This window comes from Glossina fuscipes, unplaced genomic scaffold, assembly GCF_014805625.2.
Source record: "Glossina fuscipes isolate IAEA_lab_2018 unplaced genomic scaffold, Yale_Gfus_2 2, whole genome shotgun sequence".
NCBI classification, from domain to species: Eukaryota; Metazoa; Arthropoda; class Insecta; order Diptera; family Glossinidae; genus Glossina; species Glossina fuscipes.
In genome coordinates, this window is record NW_023998416.1 from 1,257,586 (window position 1) to 1,278,131 (window position 20,546).

General features: G+C 33.2%; 1 protein-coding gene across 5 annotated transcripts in view; it reads left to right on the top strand.

Moving 5' to 3' along the window:
* Positions 1-20,546, top strand: part of LOC119633833 (trissin receptor) — a 61,590-nt gene that overhangs the window by 37,568 nt on the left and 3,476 nt on the right. For 3 of the 5 annotated variants that reach the window (XM_038027609.1, XM_038027608.1, XM_038027607.1), the window contains 5 exons: positions 6,968-7,112; positions 7,197-7,356; positions 15,049-15,249; positions 15,424-15,765; positions 18,152-18,166. In XM_038027609.1, coding sequence (XP_037883537.1) covers positions 7,081-7,112; positions 7,197-7,356; positions 15,049-15,249; positions 15,424-15,765; positions 18,152-18,166 — 750 coding nt within the window. In that variant the 5' untranslated portion in view covers positions 6,968-7,080. Of the gene's footprint in view, positions 1-5,030; positions 5,176-6,967; positions 7,113-7,196; positions 7,357-15,048; positions 15,250-15,423; positions 15,766-18,151; positions 18,167-20,546 lie in introns of those variants that run through there. The other 2 variants (XM_038027605.1, XM_038027606.1) reach the window with 2 other exon arrangements.

The window sequence follows — 20,546 nt, forward strand, 5'->3', positions numbered from 1 at the left end:
ACGCGTTCGGGCTTTAATAAAGAAAAATTGCAAAAATGTCAAGCATCAACTTTATTGAAATACGGTCGCATAAGAAAATTTTCTGCCTTTTTTTTTTTTGTTTTTACCTTTTTACGCTGAGATTTAATGCATTTATATTGGGAGAGTTTTTTTATTTACTTTTATTTTTCATTTTTGTTATGCTTTCTACAGAGGACGAAAGTATGTTGCGGCGCCTCTGCGCTAGATACACATTTTATATTGTAACCGTTTATAATGAAGTATTAGTAGATTAGTAGCATTTTTCTAAGTAAATGAAGAGCAACAAAATTTCCATTTCCAAAAAAAAAAAAAAATTCCTATGATGAAGAAAATAATGGGGGAAAATGTAATAATAGCGATTATTACTTTCTACATACTTTGAAAGAAATTTTGAATTTAAATAGTGTACTAAAGAGAGATTTAACAACTATTTTGAATTGAAAACCACAAAATGATGCTACATCCAGGTAGTTTAGTTCGCTTTCAAAGGTGAACGAAGTGAGAAAGAACACTTTTTCAAAAAATTACAAAATGATATGTTTTTAATTATAGACATACATATATATAAGTTCGCCATTTGTATACCAAATATTAACTTAATTAAATTTTTTTAATCTGTATGTTTCTGCACTACTTGTGGTGTATTAAGTTGGCGCGGATGTATGCAACACGCAGAGGGTTTTGAGGAAGATCCATCCTTTTGTCGCTGCGATCGATTCAGGATCGTTTTCCCAATCAATCTGACCTTGTGTCTATCCGCCTGTCTATTTTGTTTGCTTATGCTCAGCCTAGAAGCCACAATTTTCAAGGTATTGTGATGAAATTTGATACATCGACATGCCAAGGGCGAACGGTATTAAATTTGTTTTGATCGTTCACTTTTCGATTACTTCCAATATAAGGTCTTATTATGACTAACTGTATAGTGCGAAGTGGGGTAGGGTACTTAATGGTGGACATTGTCCCATTATAGTGTTTTTAGTCATTTCATGTTATAAAGGATTGTTAAGCTTTTTTTTTTTTTCCTTTTTGCTGTAGGTGACCATGCGGGTCGCTTCTTTTATATAAAGGTTAAATATTTTGTTTGAAGTTCTTCGACTTTAAGTATTCCAGTGGTTTTCGCTAAATATTTCGCTTATGGAGACTCTTAAGGGCATTTGAAGCCGTAGCAAATGCCCGAGTCTGCCCACATATTTGTAACTGTATTCCATTCTTAATGATGAGCCTACTATAGTCAAGATTCTAGACAAAACAACTCTTACAAGCCGGGTAGCTTGAATGCTGCTGATATCGAAGAAGAGAAAGACAGACTTTGAATACGTTACGATTATTACATTAGTTATGTTGGATTATTATGAATGAAAAATAGAAGCTTCACTACGATATTTAATTGCAAGAATAAGCGAAGATCGTTCAGTACTGTAGCTACAACAAAATGTCATTGCTATAGGATATTTAAAATGATAAGAATTTTGTATATATGTTCCGCTTTAGAAACATCATTTCTGTGTTACTTATGAGAAACCGCATGTGCATTTACATGCTAGAAAGGATATGATCAGTCTTATATATCCTTTGTTTATTAACCTACTGTTGTTAGTTAGCCAAAATACAATATAAACGCTACATAACCTTTGTGTATGTATAGCGTAATAATTCGACCATCGCTTACGTATTTATAAGATGGGATAATTTCAGAGAATAAATAACTTTCACCCACATATCTTCATATAAATTTTTTACGTATATGTGTTGCTTTATGTGCATATTTTAATTAAAAGTTTATAAAGAAAAACAAATGGACGGATTAACATATGCCAGATGAACAGACAAATCTTTTCTGCGGTTTTTGTTCCATTTGATTAATATGTTTTATTTTACTTCGCATGCGAAATATCCATTTGTACGAGATGGGTAGCGCAACTTAAGAGGGCAAAATCTGAATGGCGAAGTGACAGTTGTACTTATTGGCACTTATAAAAAATTCTGGGTATTCAGGGTCAGGCTTAAATGAAATAAATATAAACCAGCAGGAAAGTTATATTTAGCCATGGCTTAAACTTTTACATCCATCATTTTTTTCTTAAAAGAGAAACAACAACACAAAAAAAAGAAAGCAAAATAAAAGTGTAGTTTCGATTCTCCTTCGATAAGGTAGGTGTGGCTGATATTTTTCTTCTTGTCTGGAATATTATGTAGTGCATAAGGAATTAGAAAAGAATTAAATTTTTTGCATTGTTTTCGTTCGCAGCTTACGGCGTATTGAGTGCCTTCGTTTTGTCTGCAAAAATTCCCAATGAGTTGCCAAATCTCAAGCCGATATGTTAATGTTTGAGATCGGGAAATTTTTACCACACTCGTGTACAGACAGAGGAAAGACGGACATAGACTAGAGAGTCTCAATTTTTGCTATTGATCCAAGAGTAATAAACAAGTTATAGAGTAACCTCAAATGCTTTCCATGTCTTGCAGGTATTTAAGTAAAAGAATCAATGAATTATGGAATCATTCACGAAAATTTTTATCGTTGCATCTGTTTGTGCTTCAGTAAGCAACAAAAATGTAGTTTTTTTACCTTTGAAAACGTAGCTGTTTTAAGTATATTGTAGGTCGTGTGAGTTGACCAGTATCCAACACAAATTCTTTGAAATACTGCTTAACATATAACAAAGTTGGTAGGATTTTCGGAAGATCAAGATCTTCGGAAGAATGGCGTGCGTAGATTTTATACAAGAATTTTTCATTTTTGGGTAAATTGTCTCAAAACTTTACTATAAAATTAATTTAAAAAAAGTCATATATAATTCACCAACTTATTATAAGTTTATAGGAGAACCGAGAGTAAATTTTAGGCTTAGCTTTAATTCTCTTAAACCGATGAAATGTTTCATATTTTTAGAAGCGTTAAACAGATAGGCCGGAAAACGGACTGGGTTGCATAGAAAATTGATTTATATACCAAGCATTTAAGGAGACAAAAACAATGTAAATATGTAAGAATAAGCCAGATCGGTCAAGACCGATCGTTAGACATCTTACATCATTTCGCCTAATACAATCATTCCTTCACTTTAGTGATAATCTACCAAAAATTCTACATAATTTTAAGGTAAAGCCATACTTTTCATGAAATCCCTTATATATCAGGATGCTCAGGGAGTCCAGGCGTGATTTGCGTTAATTTTTATGTCATATTATTATTATGAAGCTTTTGCAAAGAAATTTTGAAAATTAGACTTCTTTTAGGGGATTTAAAAAATTGTTCTTTCTGATCTAAATTTTTCGCGTCAGTTTTTTTTTAATACCACTTGTTAGCGATTTTTGTCGCGAAATTTGGAAAATTTTAAACTTTTTGCGCATAACGAATTTTCAAACGAACCGGTCCGATCCGAACCATCTCGATTGCGTTCCTCCCTGCGCCAAAATAAGTCAACGTACCCATTAATTAATTCATCAAAATATCTTCAAAATTGCGACGTGTAAGTTGAATACAAAAATATTTGGGCATATATCAAACGAACGGTTGGCAGAGAAGCTTAGATCAATTATAAAAGTGACTCAGGATTGATTGGTGTAATAAAAGGTGGGCCTATCTCTCAGCCCAGCTAGGTGTTCTATACATCGTCAACAAATTTAATATACCCTTGTACCACAAGCGTTGTACAGTAGATAAGAAAGTTTACAAAATTATCCTTAGCCCTATGACGTAGACACAATTAAATCTTATTTTGAAATATAAACCGACATTGCCTAAATGCAAGAAAACATTTGTTAAAAAAGATTTTAAATGTTTGCTCTTCAGTTTTGAAGCTTTCTTCAATTTAGTATACATTTGATGTTAATATGTAAAGTCGAGAGAGTCAGTAATTCATGAATGAATTTTTAAAGCACTTGATTTCGTTTTAATTGTAAAGAAATGCTTTTCCACATTTTCCATGTTTTCCCCATTCTTTTTTATATTGCAGATTAAAACTCGTAATCCTCTGAATATATGGCTATAAATTTTTTATTACTTTGCGTGTGCTCTGCTCGTGTCTGCTGTGGCAGTAGGGAACTACACATTAATTAACATGCGAGTAATGTGGAAATATAAGCAACAAACACAACCAGCGTTTTATGTAATTTCGAATATGTGAAAAATACTTTTTTTTTGTGGGTTCGTTTCCGTTAAAGAACAAAAAATGGCAGAAGAATTTTTTGTTCATAATAAAAAATTCAGAGCATAAAATATAAACAACGAGAGAACGAAACAACAACGAAATTACAACGACTAACATTGATATTTTCATTGCAACGGTCTGGACAATGGAACCAATGCCAGTAGCCAACGAAACATCAAGTGCAAATTGGCGCAGTCCCGTAGCATCTGGAGTATGCAGCAATTCAACTGCAGCGAATTATCATGAAATTTCCGTTTGTACTTTGAAATATAAGTTAACCAGAAAGTGTGGATGTCCATGCATGACCCGGAGCAGCCAGAGATTTGTGAACAGTAAGGGCCTAGAGAAAAGGAAATTTCACAACTCTATTACAAGTAATGTAGCATTTAAAGGAAATCATGTAACACATCCTAACTTCAAAGCGGCTTCTGTCACATTAAACATGAATTTCGTTCAACATATGCTAACGGTTTTACTATGGCATGTAAGCACATCCGCAATGGCTGTTACAACTTTCGTTGCCGCTATTGCTATCTCCGCAACACTAGTGCATAATGCAGAAGCCTCAATAGCTGAGGTGGTTTTAAAAGGCTTCACAGCAACCACGACCATCAGCAGCAGCAGCAACAGCAGCAGCAGAAGTGCAGTAGCAACGGCAGCAACAACCGCAGCGCACCAGTGAATGTTGAATTGCATAAAATTTTTAATACAAGTTACAGTTATCATTCACCGCTTATTAGGAACGGCAACAACAAAAGCAACATTTTCATTAGCTTTAATACGACCGAAATTAATTTTTTATATCCGTTATATGTCAATGGAAATCGTTCTAATGCTAATCGCGCTATTGTCAGCGATATGAATTTCACTGATAGCAATAATTCATACAGTGTTGCCGACAGTGTCAATTCCAATGAATATATATTTGATCGTACTGATGTTCGTGTCATATTTATAACATTGTATACTATAGTATTTTGTTGCTGTTTCTTTGGTAAGTAAAATCAGTAAAAGCAAAAAAAAATGCCTTCAATAATATTTTTTTTTCTTTCTTTTTTTTTTTTTTGCAAGTTTTGTCAAACACAATAGCAAAGTAATCAATTTTAAGGGTTTTCTGCTTCTCCTCAAATTGGCCTAAAGCTAGGGTATCTCTTCATCAAATTGCAGTGTCACGCAGGCTGACAAAGTTGTCTTTACGGGTTTTCTTCTTTTCCTTATTTTATTTAACACAGTGTTTGATGTCTATGCCATATCACAAACACAAAAAAACAAAAATGTAAGGGAGATAGACCGAAGATTATAAATTTGTTAAAGTGAGCGAATAAGAGAGCAAGAGGAAACGTCAGGCAACAACTTAAACTGAATTTGACAGTTTTGGGAAAATGAAAAAAGTTTGCTTTATACCGTAAAATAGAAATGAAAATTTTACTAAATCCTTAGTAAACAATAATGAACTTTTTCATGTATTTCTATAGCCAATGCGATGCAAAGAAATATGCTTCTCGGAGAGTCTAGAGAGTCCTTGTTATCTTGCTCAGTTTGGTAGCAAAATTGATTTATTGGATTTTGGATGAACTGTTTTTGCATAAGTCTTTTTCCTGGTGTTTATTATCGCTACGCAACTCTTTTTAAGGAAAATAGATTAACTTGTGTTTGATAATAGCGGTAAATATCAACTTTTGTTAATTTATGATTTCATTTAGAATTTCGTTCTCTCATCTTACGAAAGAAACTATGGATGTCCTGTACTTTCTAACACGCTAAAATACGCCTCAGTGAGTCCCTCACTTCCTTTTTTCAGCCGTCCATTTGACATTCGTTCTTACTAGATCAACTTGGAAAATGGTCCATAAAACTGACGAAATTGAAATTCTACTACATATTGCTGTCACTGATTTCAACCCTATACCAAGTAAGAGATGTGTAGTATAAGCACAGATCACAGTTTAAAAATTCGTTGCGAAAGTAATCTTAATTAGTCACCTGCAAAGCCTCATGTGTACAAATGCCTAACCCTCATTATAGGTTGAAAATAATCCTCTACTTTAATGAAATAATGAGAAAAAAGGAGAAGGAAACAGGAGTACCACAGATACTGCATAGTTTGGCAGAGGGACAAATGGATGTAGTAACAGACGTACATGCTTAGGTGGATTTAAAATTGGCCAGGAATTTATATGCTTTATGGAGTTTTTAAAGCTTACTTCTGCGCGTTATAAAGATATTGAACTTAGCTTAAATTCTGGTGCACTGTAAACTTTAATGGGCGTGATTAATTTTTGCCATTTTCGTATGGGTACTATAGCAACGCCCATACAATAAATGTTCAGCAAAAAACCAATTTTTTTTTCCTTTTTAAAAACGGGAATGCTCTCTATCTACTTAGTGCTGCAGGTGCTGCATCGACCGGTCCCTCGACCGATATAATCCATTTTCAAGATCAACCAGCGTGCAATACTTTCTAATATTTCTGGTAAATTTAAAGTCAATGGCTTCTTTGTTGCTGCCAGGAGATGTTTACAACACACATTATATAGACAGACAGACGGACAGACGCATAGACGGACACTCCCAAATCGAATCAAAATTTGATGCTGATCAAGAATGCATATACTTATTGGGATCTCTGAAGCTTCCTTGTGGGGGTTGAAAAGTTTTTGACAAACTGAATTTACCACAGTATGGACGGAAAAATAAGGTCGATATAATTCAATATCTTTCCAATTTTTTTAATATTTTTTTTATTCATTTCATTGGTTTTTTTTTTTTTTTGGTTGTTTTTACAGGAAATTTATTGGTCATACTAGTGGTGACGTTATCACGTCGTTTACGTTCTATAACGAATTTTTTTTTAGCTAATTTAGCGTTGGCTGACTTTTGCGTCGGTTTGTTTTGTGTTATGCAAAACCTGTCGATATATTTGATTGAAAGGTAAATAACATCGAAGTTAACCGCAGGAAAGAACGCAATCTTTACTTATTTTCAAGTTTTCTTTAACTTTATGATTCGTTACAGTTGGGTTTTTGGTGAATTTATGTGTCGCATGTATCAATTTGTGCATTCACTGAGTTACACAGCTTCCATATTCATTTTGGTCGTCATATGTATGGAAAGATATTTCGCCATTGTTCATCCAATAACGTGTAAGCAGATTTTAACAGCAGCCAGATTAAGGGTATGTATAATTTTACATAAAAATTATTTTTATTAGTGTGTGTTAAGTGAATGATTGGCAGTTGTCAGCTGTCAAAATTTTGAGTGTACCATATAATATTCAATAGATTATTATACTATGGATAATAATTGAAAATATGATAAAGAAGAAAAGAGTGAAGATACAAGTGAAAATATTGATGTTTGGGCAATATCGATCATTAGATACTCTACATCTTGTAGCCAAATGCAAGTTTTTTAGTATCTTCGTCGTAAAATATCAAAAGCTCTCTCGTTTTGCCATACAAAGTCATACATTTGATGATAATTCTTGTGTAGATTTTGCTACCATACACCACAGGCTTAAATTTTATGAAAAATTTTATGAACGAATGGCCTCATCTTCTTCCAAATTCCCAGCATTCATTACCTTATTTCCTCGTCGACATATGTTAAGAAAAGGAAATACCTTTAATAAAAAAATTATTTCAAAATAGGTCTTTATAATGCGGAAGGTCGCTACCAAAAGATGGTCGGAGCCAATCGTTGATCATTCGCTCTTGGGTCAAGATATGACAGTGCATTAAATTTCATCAAGATATCCCGAAAACTGCGATCTATAGGTTGAGAAAAACAATAAGCGGCCGGACAGACAGATCATTCGGCCGACAGATGAACGGAAAAATCGCTTGGTAAAATAATTACGAATTGCTTTTTATATTAAAGGCTGAGTCTATATTAAATTTTTCTGCGTGTTCCCTAGGCCCACACAAATTTAATATATACTTATCACAGCAAGCTGTGTTAAGATGTGAATGTGTAAGTGAGGTGAACGAAATTAGTTCGCATAGGACGAGTTTTAAATTAAGCCCGATATTAAATATCCTTTGAATATTGTAAAATATTGAAGAGATTTGCCACACGAAGGCAGACGTTAAATTAATTAATCCAGCTTCATTTGGTTCTCACATAATTTCTTACGTTAAATATCAATTAGTTTCAAAAACCATCAACTAATTGAATTCTTGAATATTTTAGATACATAAACGAAATTTCAAGCAAAAATTTCTGCATATCATTAAGAGCCAATATACGACACATTTACATACTTATCTTAAAAGGTCGCTCAAACACAGTCTTGTAATCAAGCAACTCACAAGTATACGCCTTATATTTATATATATGTAGGGCACGTACGTACGTACGTAAGGATGTTTCCGAGAATCTGGAAATGAGATTTTAATCTACACACGGAGTAAAACCACAGATAATATCAATTTGTGACAATTTATAAATGAACAACGAACATGGCTTTGTATCTATACAAAAGCACGCACACAAACAATCATTTGATTTATTATGCGGCTTAAATACCGATGGTATGGTAGAATTCTGAGGTTAACAGAGTATGTGAAAGAAAAACATTTATAGGATAAAAGCAAACATTATTTCGATACGAAGATGATGATATATATGTAAAATGTTTTACATATCGGTCAGATTATCTAATGAATTCTTACATTAGATAAAATAAAACCTACTTTCGCATTTCATTTCAACACATTTTTCTGCCTATTTTTAGTGAACTTTATCAAGTCAAATATATGCCACAGTCATCGATAACCTTTTAACGTCTTTCTATTGAAACCATTGTACCATCGCCGTGAAGTTTCTAGGATAATGCCGGTGATTTAAATACAAGACTTTTAAATTGTACTCGGTGTTTGCTCAAAAGTAGGATTAACATGCGTATGGAAGCGTTGGAATATGCAACATAGGCGATGAAGTGCCTATTGAGATAAATACTTTACTACCAAGTCATGTGCTGCTGCACTTATGCACTGTGTGGTTGCAAAAACCAAGCCTTATTCATTTTTGCTTCTATATTCTTCCCTCATATGATTTCACAATTTATACCGAACTACTGTCTAGATGTTCAGTGATAAAATCCAAGTACTTACATGTTTTGTTTAGTAAGTATCTAGACTTCTTCGTTGAGATGTGAATTTATTTAGAGCAAGAAGATAGAAAAGGTTATAAAATATCGAGAAGAAGAGACCGTAAAATATGGTCACATCTATTATTATTCATATGTTATTGGGTGTTCGAAATGAATAAAGTACTCGCGAAGATAATAGATAAGCCTTAGTTAGTTCTTACAATTTCTTAGGACAAACATACACACATTATTGTCGACCAGGCCAGATAATATTAAAACGAGTCGTGATTTGCAAGACACCGACATCCAGAGCGCAGTTAACAAACCATGCAGTATCTAGTCTGTTTTACACATATATCGATACAATTCACCGGAAACCAGATCTGTTATTTCATCTGTGTTCGTTTCACAAGATTTAAATAGCTTTCAGTTATCAAGGATTTTCCAAATTCCTTCACTCGAAACGTAAAGTAAGTAAGCTTGTGCATTACGAAAATTATGAATGCGGTGAAGATTTGTGACCTGCTTGCAGACTTTTTCGAAAAATCCTAATTGTCTTTGATTTAGTCATTCAAACCCGCTAATCGGTCAATAGCTTCAATGTATTTCCGTCAGTTTCTTTTTCGAAGAATGAAATAACCCAATCGCTATCTAGTCTCATGTTTTATCGCCCTTATCACGTTTCCTCTGTATAATTCAGCGATTCAGTGCCAATTTACTTTGTATTCCACATTATTTTTTATAATAATTTGAAGGAAGGTTCTCTCTCTTCTTCCTCTTGAAGGGCTAATTATAAGAAGTGGTTGAAAATTATACAACGACCATTACGTTCAGTGCCTTGACAAAGATTCTCGAACCTTTGGTTACTACCTAACTTACATCTAGCATTTTGACGGTAATCTCTTCTTGCTGATCGATCGAAAGCATTCGACAGAGTCGATCATAATCCATGGATTTTTAAATAGTAAAGTGTTTTGTCTATGTTAACAATAGGATTTCATTTGATTCATTTTGATTCAAAAGAAGTAAAAAAGGCGTGAAATGAAACGTGACAATTGCAAATTGGTCTTTCAAATTAATTGAACTTCTTCCAACTGATATTTTAACTTCGAAAATCTGTAAATAATTTGTTTGATATATTTACAAAAACAATTGGATGATATTTTTATGAAAGCGATTGATGATACTCCCAGAATGGTTTAATTTTTGTCTATAGAGATTTGATTCATCATCACAATAATATTATATTCTAAATCTTTCAATGCATGTGCACAGGCATGTAAATTTGTAACATTTACAAAAAACGCCTTAGTTTGTAAGAATGACGTGAAGCAAGCAAGCAAATATATATTGCTTGTCTTTGTTATACTTTTCTATTTGGTTTATACCAATGCCTTAAATATTTAGTTTTTTTTTTATTTCTATTAGGTTCTTTTGATGATGACTTGATGTGTGTGTTACTATGGAAAAATATTTTTGTTGTTGACCAATTTTTTTCTAAAATCATTCAAGCTAATCGTTATGTAATGTTCTTGATCCGCCTGGGTATCCGAGTAGCTAAGAACTATGAGCACTAAGTCAGTCTTTGCTGCTTCAAGTCTTAAGTGCGGTAGAGTTTTCTTTGGTTGTAGTGAAATGTCTGAAATTAAACTTTTTTTGGTGTACAAAGCCTTGCTTTTCGCTAGAATGCTTATATCCGCCTGACTAGTTGCGTAAAGAACAACTAAGTTCGTGTTCGCGGATATGCAGTAGAGTTTACTTTGATCGTAATTATAGGCATAGCACTTATCGTTTGTAAAAACAACCGTTAGTTTGCGGTTGCCCGTATTCTTTTCTTTCCCTTCTGACAGTCACGGTGTTTACACGAATAGGCGATATCCCCCAACTGATTGGTCATTTAAAATAAAAAGAAAGAAAACAGATTCTTGTTAAGCTATTCTCTCTCATATAATGTCAAGTCAATTTTCTCTCTGAAAGTCAATTTATACACGCTATTGCCAATACACTGATTACGTTGCAAAGAATTATTGGTAGTGCTTGCCTTTGAAATAAAAAGCGTTTAAGATAAATAGAATTTACTTTACAAGTTCTTTTATATAGGGTGTCCTAAAATTTAAGCAAAATTTGAATAGAAGGCAGAGTTATTTTTCTTTAATTATGATCTATTCATCGAATTATAATGTACACAGAATAGAAACTATGTGTTTAATAGCACATTGGGCAAATGGTCTCCACGGCTTGGCTGGCTCCTGCGTACTCTTTTAGCGCAATTCTGATCACCGAAACAAGAGAGTACACTATCAGGGAATGTCTTATACAGTATCTGCATTTATTTATAAGAGATGTGGCATGTGGCAAAGCCTTGTTGAAATCACAGGCCACTCACAACCATATCATCCGAGCAAGTCATGTTCATGCAGAAAAATCTAGGCTATCACAAGTGCGACATCGAATAGTAGCAATAGTCATTGCTGGACCAGCGTTATTTTAGAAATACTATGGCGCGCTGCTCTCTCGTATAATGCTTCGTTTTTATGAACCCTAAATCATTCGCTGTCAACCCACTTTTTTTGTTTTTGAGTCGCCAACACTTCGCTGCATAAATGGCAGGAAATTAAAATCTTGCTGTAACCTTTCGGACACCCTGTATATATGACAGGCTCAAGCGTATTCAATTTTAATAATATGCCTTTTCACATTGCAAATCTTCTAAAATACATGATTTAGCAATGCCTAATTCTTTCTGCGCTTATGAATACAATTTTCAATATTTCAATGGAAAGTACATCCAACTTCGATTAGTTGTGACACATGAAGTTTGCAATGCAAATGAAATTGCTAAAAGGAGCGAAAGTAACTTAAAATAGAAAATTCCAAAATATTTTCATCAATAATTTACAAAGAGTAATACTTACTTACTTACTTACTTATCAATCAAGAAATTTCATTCAATTATTTATCAAGGCCGAATATAAATTTCTTATTTAGTCATGTCTTACATGTATATGTATATATGTACATATGTAATGTTTACAACATGATTGGTAAATTTTTTTCAAATGCGTAGAATATATCAAACGGTAATCAAATTTATTCTGTACAAATGCGTAAAATTTGAATTGCGTGTTAGTGTTTAATACTCTCTTATATATGAAATAACTATATGCACGCACGTATTCAGTTCAAGCTGATTTATATGATTCACAGATGTTACGTCAGTCTTGCTTTGATGCCGAAATTATTGCGAGTTTACTAAATATGTTCGATTAAATAGTTTATGGAGGAATCGTATAAAATTTTTATTAGAAATTTCTGAAAGCCATTGTAATTAACTTAACAATAACAAATCATTATCTCTAATGGATTAAATTAAGAAATTTCGTTTATAATATACTTAGATGATTGTTTAACACCTACCATCCAATAGTTTGAGAATGTTTTTGTTTTTCCGTTTGTAACGCTGGGAAGCGTTAGAGATCCTTTAAAAAGTATGCGCACTTTCGATTAATGTTAAATTTTGATTTCGCATTTTTTAGAAATTAAGCGTAGGAGTAGCTGTTGGTAATAGCTACATAGTTTCGAATATTTTCGCAATTGTGATCGCTATAAACGGCATGATGAATATCAATTCAAAAATACCGTGCAAATGTTCGCCTAGGTCATCTAATAGCATGACACATCACCGAATGATTCCATAGAGTTTGGGATGTGATATTCGAAATTCTTCCCTAGTTATTATGCTCACATTCACAAATACTTAAATCGGGGCAAACAATCGCAATCTATCTGTCTGAAGCAATGAAGAAATGTGCAAAGAAGTGACCTTGACTTTGCATATTTCTTTGTTACCTTCATTGGGATAGATTAAAAGTACAGTAAATTGATTCGTGAGCCCTTATCCAAGGACACAAAAGTCCACACATAAAGAGTCTACATTTCAATTGGTTAGTCAGAACTATTTTTATTTTACCATCTATGTTGGTTCTAGAAAATATGTGTCTGGGCTTATATTTATCAGTTATTAGACTGTAATTTGAAGTTTCTCGTGTTAGCTCAAGGTAATCATATTTGCGGACATTTTTGCGTACAACGCGTGGGCTATAACTTTTAACCATTTTGAAACGATATTTATCTGACTTAAGGTTGATTTCGAATCAAAGTTTCAAAATTTCTATTCGAAACCGCCTGAGTGCGCCGAAGAGTTAAAAACTCTATAGATGATAAGAATGTGTCGCATACCCTTAACACTTCCACTATAAGCGTGGCGTAGATTGTGTTCAGTAAATGTGTAAGTTCCTACGCGACAGATACTCTACAGAGAAAAACGAAGTTTATCATCACCTGTAGCACACTACCACGCTACAGGCTGCTGCTCCCGGCAATAGACGACTTTCGAACACCTACCTAGGACCTAGTCGTTGACGGTCTTTCCACTTTCATTCCGAAGGTACACAAAGATTATTTCCTCTTATCTCTTTTTACCTTTCCTGACAGCCACCATGCCTACGTGTATAGGGGACAACTACTGAACAGCTGGTAAAATGTAACAAAAAAAAAAACAAAGGGCTGAGAGGCAGGATAGAGAACAATCAAAATTCAGACGAAGGTAAATCGCCGATCAAATATGCCGAGTGTTGGAACTTCGATGATTAACTCCCTAAGCTCGAATTCAGTTTCAGAAAGCTTATTGCAGCAAAAAACAAAAGCTGTGCATCTGGCGAACAGCCCTTAACCAAAAACCCATAAAGCCTCATGATAGCAATCTCACTTACGTTCGTCACATTTATTCATAATAAACCAAATGAGAAAACTTACGTCTTGTCGTGATTACAGTAATATATTGTCATCTATATATATATATATATATATATATATACATGGCTTCTTTGTATAATGCAAATATACCATATCAAGGTTTTTCTCAGCAGACGACGCATCAAGCCGTAATTTATCATTTATGAATTGAAAAGTGAGTGTTGTTCGTTTCGAAGTCAAGCTATAATTTTCAAACAATTCGCGATACTTTACAACATTACATCGAGCAAGATGACAGGGTTTTACCAGCTTTGTCAATAAATTCACAGTGTGTAAGGTGAGAATGCTTTATCAAAACTAGTCGCCCGAAAATGGTTTGCTCGGTTTCGTTCAGGATATTTCGAGATTGCTGCGCTTTGGTCGACTCATCTTTAATAAAGTCGACGAAATTCTTGCAAAGTTCCGAAACTAAGTGTGTTGTTTAGCTGTAATAAGCAGAAACACACGGCCAGCCCTTAAATACCCTACCATGCTTCCTTAAATACAGTTATTGAAATAGTGCAAACTCAAAAAAAGGCCTTATATTGGGATTGGTCGCAAATATGCTTCGATCCGAGCCATTGACCCACACATTAGAAACGCTACGTTATAAATGGATGACTAAATTTTTTTAATTAAAGTTCAATTAAAGCTGTCCCATCGACTAAGTATTTTCAAGATAATTTGTAATGAACACATAGGAGTCCATATCGATATAACTTATCTTTAAAAACCTGAAACTGGATGTTTGAAGTTGTATTTTTCTGTGCCTTGTTGAAATTCTCAATGTTGGATAGTTGGATACAGAAGGGGTGATTTTGTCACCAATATTATCCTGATTTAATACCATAGGAAAAAGTTTTTGCTTCGCATAAAATAAAATCTATAATCTACAAAAAAAGAAATTGAGTAATAATGCAAGAATATTATTGTATTTCTCATACGAAGAAATCGAAATATTTTTAAAATTTTTTTTTCCAGATTGTCATATTAACTGTATGGATAACGTCGGCGGTTTATTCGACACCGAAATTTGTTTTCAGTAAGACTATAAAAAATGTTCACACAATAAGTGGGCAAGAAGAGGAGATATGTGTACTCGATCGTAAAATGTTCAATTCAAAGTTATTGGATATGATCAACTTTGTTTTATTGTATGTGATACCATTGCTGGTAATGATGGTAAGTAGTAAAAAAAAAAAAAACCAAAAGAGAGAAAAAAATAAAAAAAATGCTTTATTATCATCAAAAAGGTAAACAACACGTATTATTTTTATATTATTTCTTCTTCTTCTTTTCCTTTACGTTTTTTATTTTTTTTTTTTATTTACATTTATGCTACACTTCCTTTTTCAGATTTTATATACGAAAATTGCTGTAGCATTGTGGCGTAGCTCGCAAGGTTTAACACATCAGTTGGCACAACAAGAGAATAGCATGGGTTTACATAATAGCATGTATCAGCATCATCATCATCATCACCACCATCATCATCGTCAACATCAACAGAATCCGCATTTATGTGGTCAGCAATCCTTAAGTACATCTTTAAACATTAGTGGTAGCGATGACGGTGGAAATAGCGGTGGTGGCAGCAATGATATCAGTGTTGATGCAATAACTTTGTCACGTAAACTTAGCAGTAGTAAATATGAAAAGCGTGCTGGTAATGCTACCCTTCATATAATCGAAAGCCAGGTAAAATTACTATTAAGCAAAACAAAAACCAATCATAAATTCAATTTACGCAAAAGTTTTCCGTTCTCTTTTTACCTAGAAAGGTATATTAAGTTTGTCATTGATTTTAAACGATAATAATAATAAAGTTTTCCAGAAATATAGTTTTAACTATATCATAGGATAGTGCCTCAATCAGACCATATTTGTTGAAGGTATGATCAAATCCACTGTCCGGATAGAAAGGAAATAACTTAATGGCAATCGTATGAGGTCATTAATTGAACAAAGAAAATCATGCGTTTGCTACCATCAGCGCCATATGTAAAATGTTTATTATCTTCTGTTGCTGTGGTTTGTTCCCTTTTTGATTTTTGAGGCTTAGCTTGTTTGGCCACCCACAGTAATGAACTGCTAACCTCAGACGGTTAACTATTTTCCTTGGGGTGATCTTAACAAGCGGGCTTCAAAGCCGCAAATGACACTATGTTTGTTGACAGAAATTTCGCTTCCAATACATCAGTCCACACTTCAATTTCTGAAATTCTCTTCGAATCGAAATAATAATTCGCAAGTTTATCCGGTTTATCGTTGTGTGATCCTAACGTATTATCGTAAACAGCAGCAATATTTTAAACAAATCTGCTTAGCTATTACGACAATCTCCGCTCTTCTGAATCCCTATGATAGATTCTTCTGCATTATGACAATTGAAGAATATTTTCAAATAAAATGAACAAAGAGTTTGTCAATTATACAAAAGACTTTCATAGGCAAGGATTTCTCTTTTTTTTCATAGATCAACTGGATATGAAACGGCTGAAAATACTAATGCTTGCGAATAGTCTTCTATTGTTCCTCCTAAATGTCAAGTTTTTGAAAAATTAAAACCACGTTCATTATGTTCTAGAAGAGCAACAACAACAACACAGAAAACATCCTGTTGCTAACCCAGTCAGTTCTGGCGAACGTGTGAATCCTTCTGCTACGAAGACGCTTCCTTCCAACACGTGCAATAAAAATGTAATCTAAAATTACCCCTGAACAAGTTTGTTAATCAAGTACTTACGCAAGAATAATTTGCTCAGGTCAGTTTACACAGATCACAAACAAATTACGATTGGTTAGTAAGAATTGAGTATTCGTCGACCGTTTTGTACTCGGTTGATAACCAATAGTCAAGCAGATATCATTTCATTTAACAAAAATATAAAAGAATTTTGAGTAAGATTTCATACTCACTGAGCCATAAGAAATGAAATAATTTAATATAAAGAATTCAACACAAAAGATTAAGTGAAAAAGAAATTTATATTTGCTTTGCAAATGCATTCGTATTCTTATACACTTGTATGTCACCGTCACAGACGGTAGTCTAAAAGTCGAAAGAATTGGCAATTATTCCCTGATCCTGATGATCAGAACGCCGATCCCAAGGAATCAACACACTGTGCTACATTCATTAACATATATCATTTTTTTTTTTTTATCATTTGACTAATCAAGGACAAGTTTCACTTTAAAATTCTGACCGCCTCTGATAATTTAGGTAAATACTTTGAATAGATATCAATTTCTAAAAGATTTCTTTCATATCTTTCTTTGAGAAAGGTTTGTTGTAAGCATATGTCTTTTCCTAAGTCAAGTACAGAATTTTCAGTGAATTAATTTATTCGATTTCTATCGCAGTTTTTTCCATTTTCGCTAAGAATAAAAAAAGTTTGAAAGGCTGGTAAACCGATTTAACCAAGTAAGGTAAAAATCTTATCCGATTCGAGAAATAGAGGGTTTTGAGTCTCATCTATGACATGATAAAATTAATGTATCCTTAAGCCTTACTGTAAATGCTATGTATATAAATTGAAAGAAAATAATTTTTTTATCTATTTTTATTTAATATTTATATAGCATTAGCTAACAATTTAGAAGATAAAACGTGATACATATACAATCTGCTTATCAATTGTTTTTAAAAAATTTCTCTTTTCAATTTTACTAATATACTTTTTCTTTCTCTCTCTCTCTTTCTCTTTTTTTTTTTTTTGTTTTTCTTCCTTATTTCTATTTCCTATTTATAATGCTTTTCAATTTTTGCGTTTTTTGTCTTACTCTCCTTTATATGCTGCATGTGATGTTTTTCAACACATTCTGAATCTCAACTTTAAATTTATTTCAATTATATCTGCAATACTAATCTGATCACGTTCCATACGATACAAAAAAAAAAAAAAAAATGAAAATAAATAAATAAATAAAATACTAAATAATACAAAATACGTAAATTCGCAAAATACCTGCATTAAAATGATAAAAATAATCAACAATACATAACAACTTCATTTTGCTGCCATTGCATCTTTTATATGTTAATATAAATCAAATGATAATATTGATCAAATGATATTAGAATGATAAGAATGAGGTACATTTTGAACACAAAATTAGCTTTCGGCTATGTAGTATGTAAAGCATTCATACTTAGCAAGAAAAAACTTAAAATTGATCCTTTTTATCCTCTTTATACTCACAGCCCATGAATTGCTAAATTATTTATAACCATTTTTAATAAAATTTTACTGAGAAGGTTTCACAATGGACGAAACGCGTTAATCAAGTTCCTCTAAACAGTTCGAGATTGTTTGATTTAGTTTTAACAACAACCAGGGCCGAATTACAAGATACAGCGAAGATTCCTCTACATCCAACAGATTGTAAGTTACAAGTTAAGTGATTGTGCAACTTGACGGTACTTTAGAAGGCATATTTATACCCCTGAGTACGGACGAGTAGGCAAAGAGTCTAGACTGACAACTCAATGGTAGTGAGTTCAAATCTCAATTGCGGTAGAGTTTTCAATAACACTGGTTTGCCTTAAATGCTGGCGCTTTAAGACTTTTAGTCTTAACATTTATTCACTTTCTAAAATAAATATATGTTTCTCATGAAGTAGGTGTTCTTTGTCAACGGATCCTCGGTCCTAATTAGCTTAATGGGAGTGAACAGAAAACATTTGAAAAAAAAATTGTATACTAAGCACTCTCAGGGTGACTCAGGGAGTGTCACATCCCGATTTCCAAACATGGTCCTAAAGTAGAATAGAAAGATAGACAAACGTAATTTCATTTAGGCATTAATCGTGAAGACATATATATATATATATATCATCTTGCGGTAAGCCAAAGATACAAATCGCGATGAACTTTTCCTAATATTATAGATATTAGGATGAATATGAAGTCGAAAAAGAATTCCTACAAGCGACTGTGTAAACTCGTTGAATACGTTTCCAATTACAAAGTAACACAAAAATAGCATTGTTAACTGCTTGCGATAAGAAGGATATACAATTCTCTCCAAGTTTTGTTGTCGTTTTCATAGTTATAATACCCTACAACACTTCTATAGTAGTAAAGGTATAATGGATGTATCCATGGAAGAGCTAAGATAGACCCAACTTATGTGACTCAAAATGGATTAGACCCGCACGTTATTACGAAAAAATGTCAAATGTAAAGCGGATTTAAAGTATTTCTGAATATGCGAAAATTTAAGGCCGAGTGATCGTTTCTTGAATCCCTCTCTGCCTTGCCAACGTGTTTTAAATTACTATTCTGATAGAGATTCTTCTAATTGATATTTCGGGCTGGTTCACGTGTCTGATCTTGCTGAAATTTTCTACACACTTTTATTTACCGATTGAAAACTTTTAAAAACGTTTAACTCTTCAGACAGTGATATATGCTTCCAAGCTGCTTAATTATAAATCCAAATAAATGCATGAACGGCATATACAGATTAGGATTTCTGTAGCCTATAAAACGAATCACTTAATATAATAAACTCGGAAAAACAGAAAATACAACAATTTATGCAGATTCTTTAAAAGGTATTTTACTTTGGAAAACAATAAAGATTAAAAAAAACTTTAGCTTTAATCTTTTACTTTTCGAAAGCGAAAAAAGTTAAATTAAGTGCCATTCAGAAAATTTGAAAACCAGTATTTTCTTGCTTTTTTTACATTACAATCTCCTTAGATTTTCTTCCTTTTTTTATTGTAGTCTATAATCACTTCTGATAATGAAACTTTTTTATAAACGTAAAGGAAACACTTTCATTATTTGGTAAAAAGAAGCAGAGACAATATCTGCAAATTATTTCATGTTAAGCTGCAAGCATTTATTATGTTACCTTTTGCCGATTGCTGTAAAAAGACTTTTAGTCGTACTAGTGCAAGCATCTTTCAGGAAGGAAAGAAAATAATAATGAATTATTTTGGCCGTGAAGGCAACTTCAGCGTGTCCGACTGTTGACAACGTGCGTATATGCTTCTAGTTTGCTTTCCAATTTGATTACAGAAATCAGCAAAAAATTGTACAAATTATGTCTTTTGTCAAGGGAAATTAGGCAACCTGTGTGTTAGGCATTTCCATCGCAATGAAGCAAAATTTCGAATCGTGAGGATGCTTCGCCATATTTCACTAGTTTTTGCAAGATCTTTATAGCAATGAGTAGGACAAGGATGTGTTATTGGACACCTTAGATGAAGACACAGTCAAAGCAGTAGATTGAAAGAGACGAAGAGAAGAAGAGAATCCAAAGAAGATATTATAACCCAGTGGCTACATCATGGCGCCATGATGGCGAAAGAAAATGTTGGGTCCATTAAGGAAGTACGCTGGCCTATAATATAATGCATCATTTCAGGCGTCCGGGAAACAAGTTATGGCAACCTATTTGCCCTATCACGCCTAAATTTATCTCTTTTGAAAAAGTTTCTTAATGGCAACAGATTTGTAAAACAG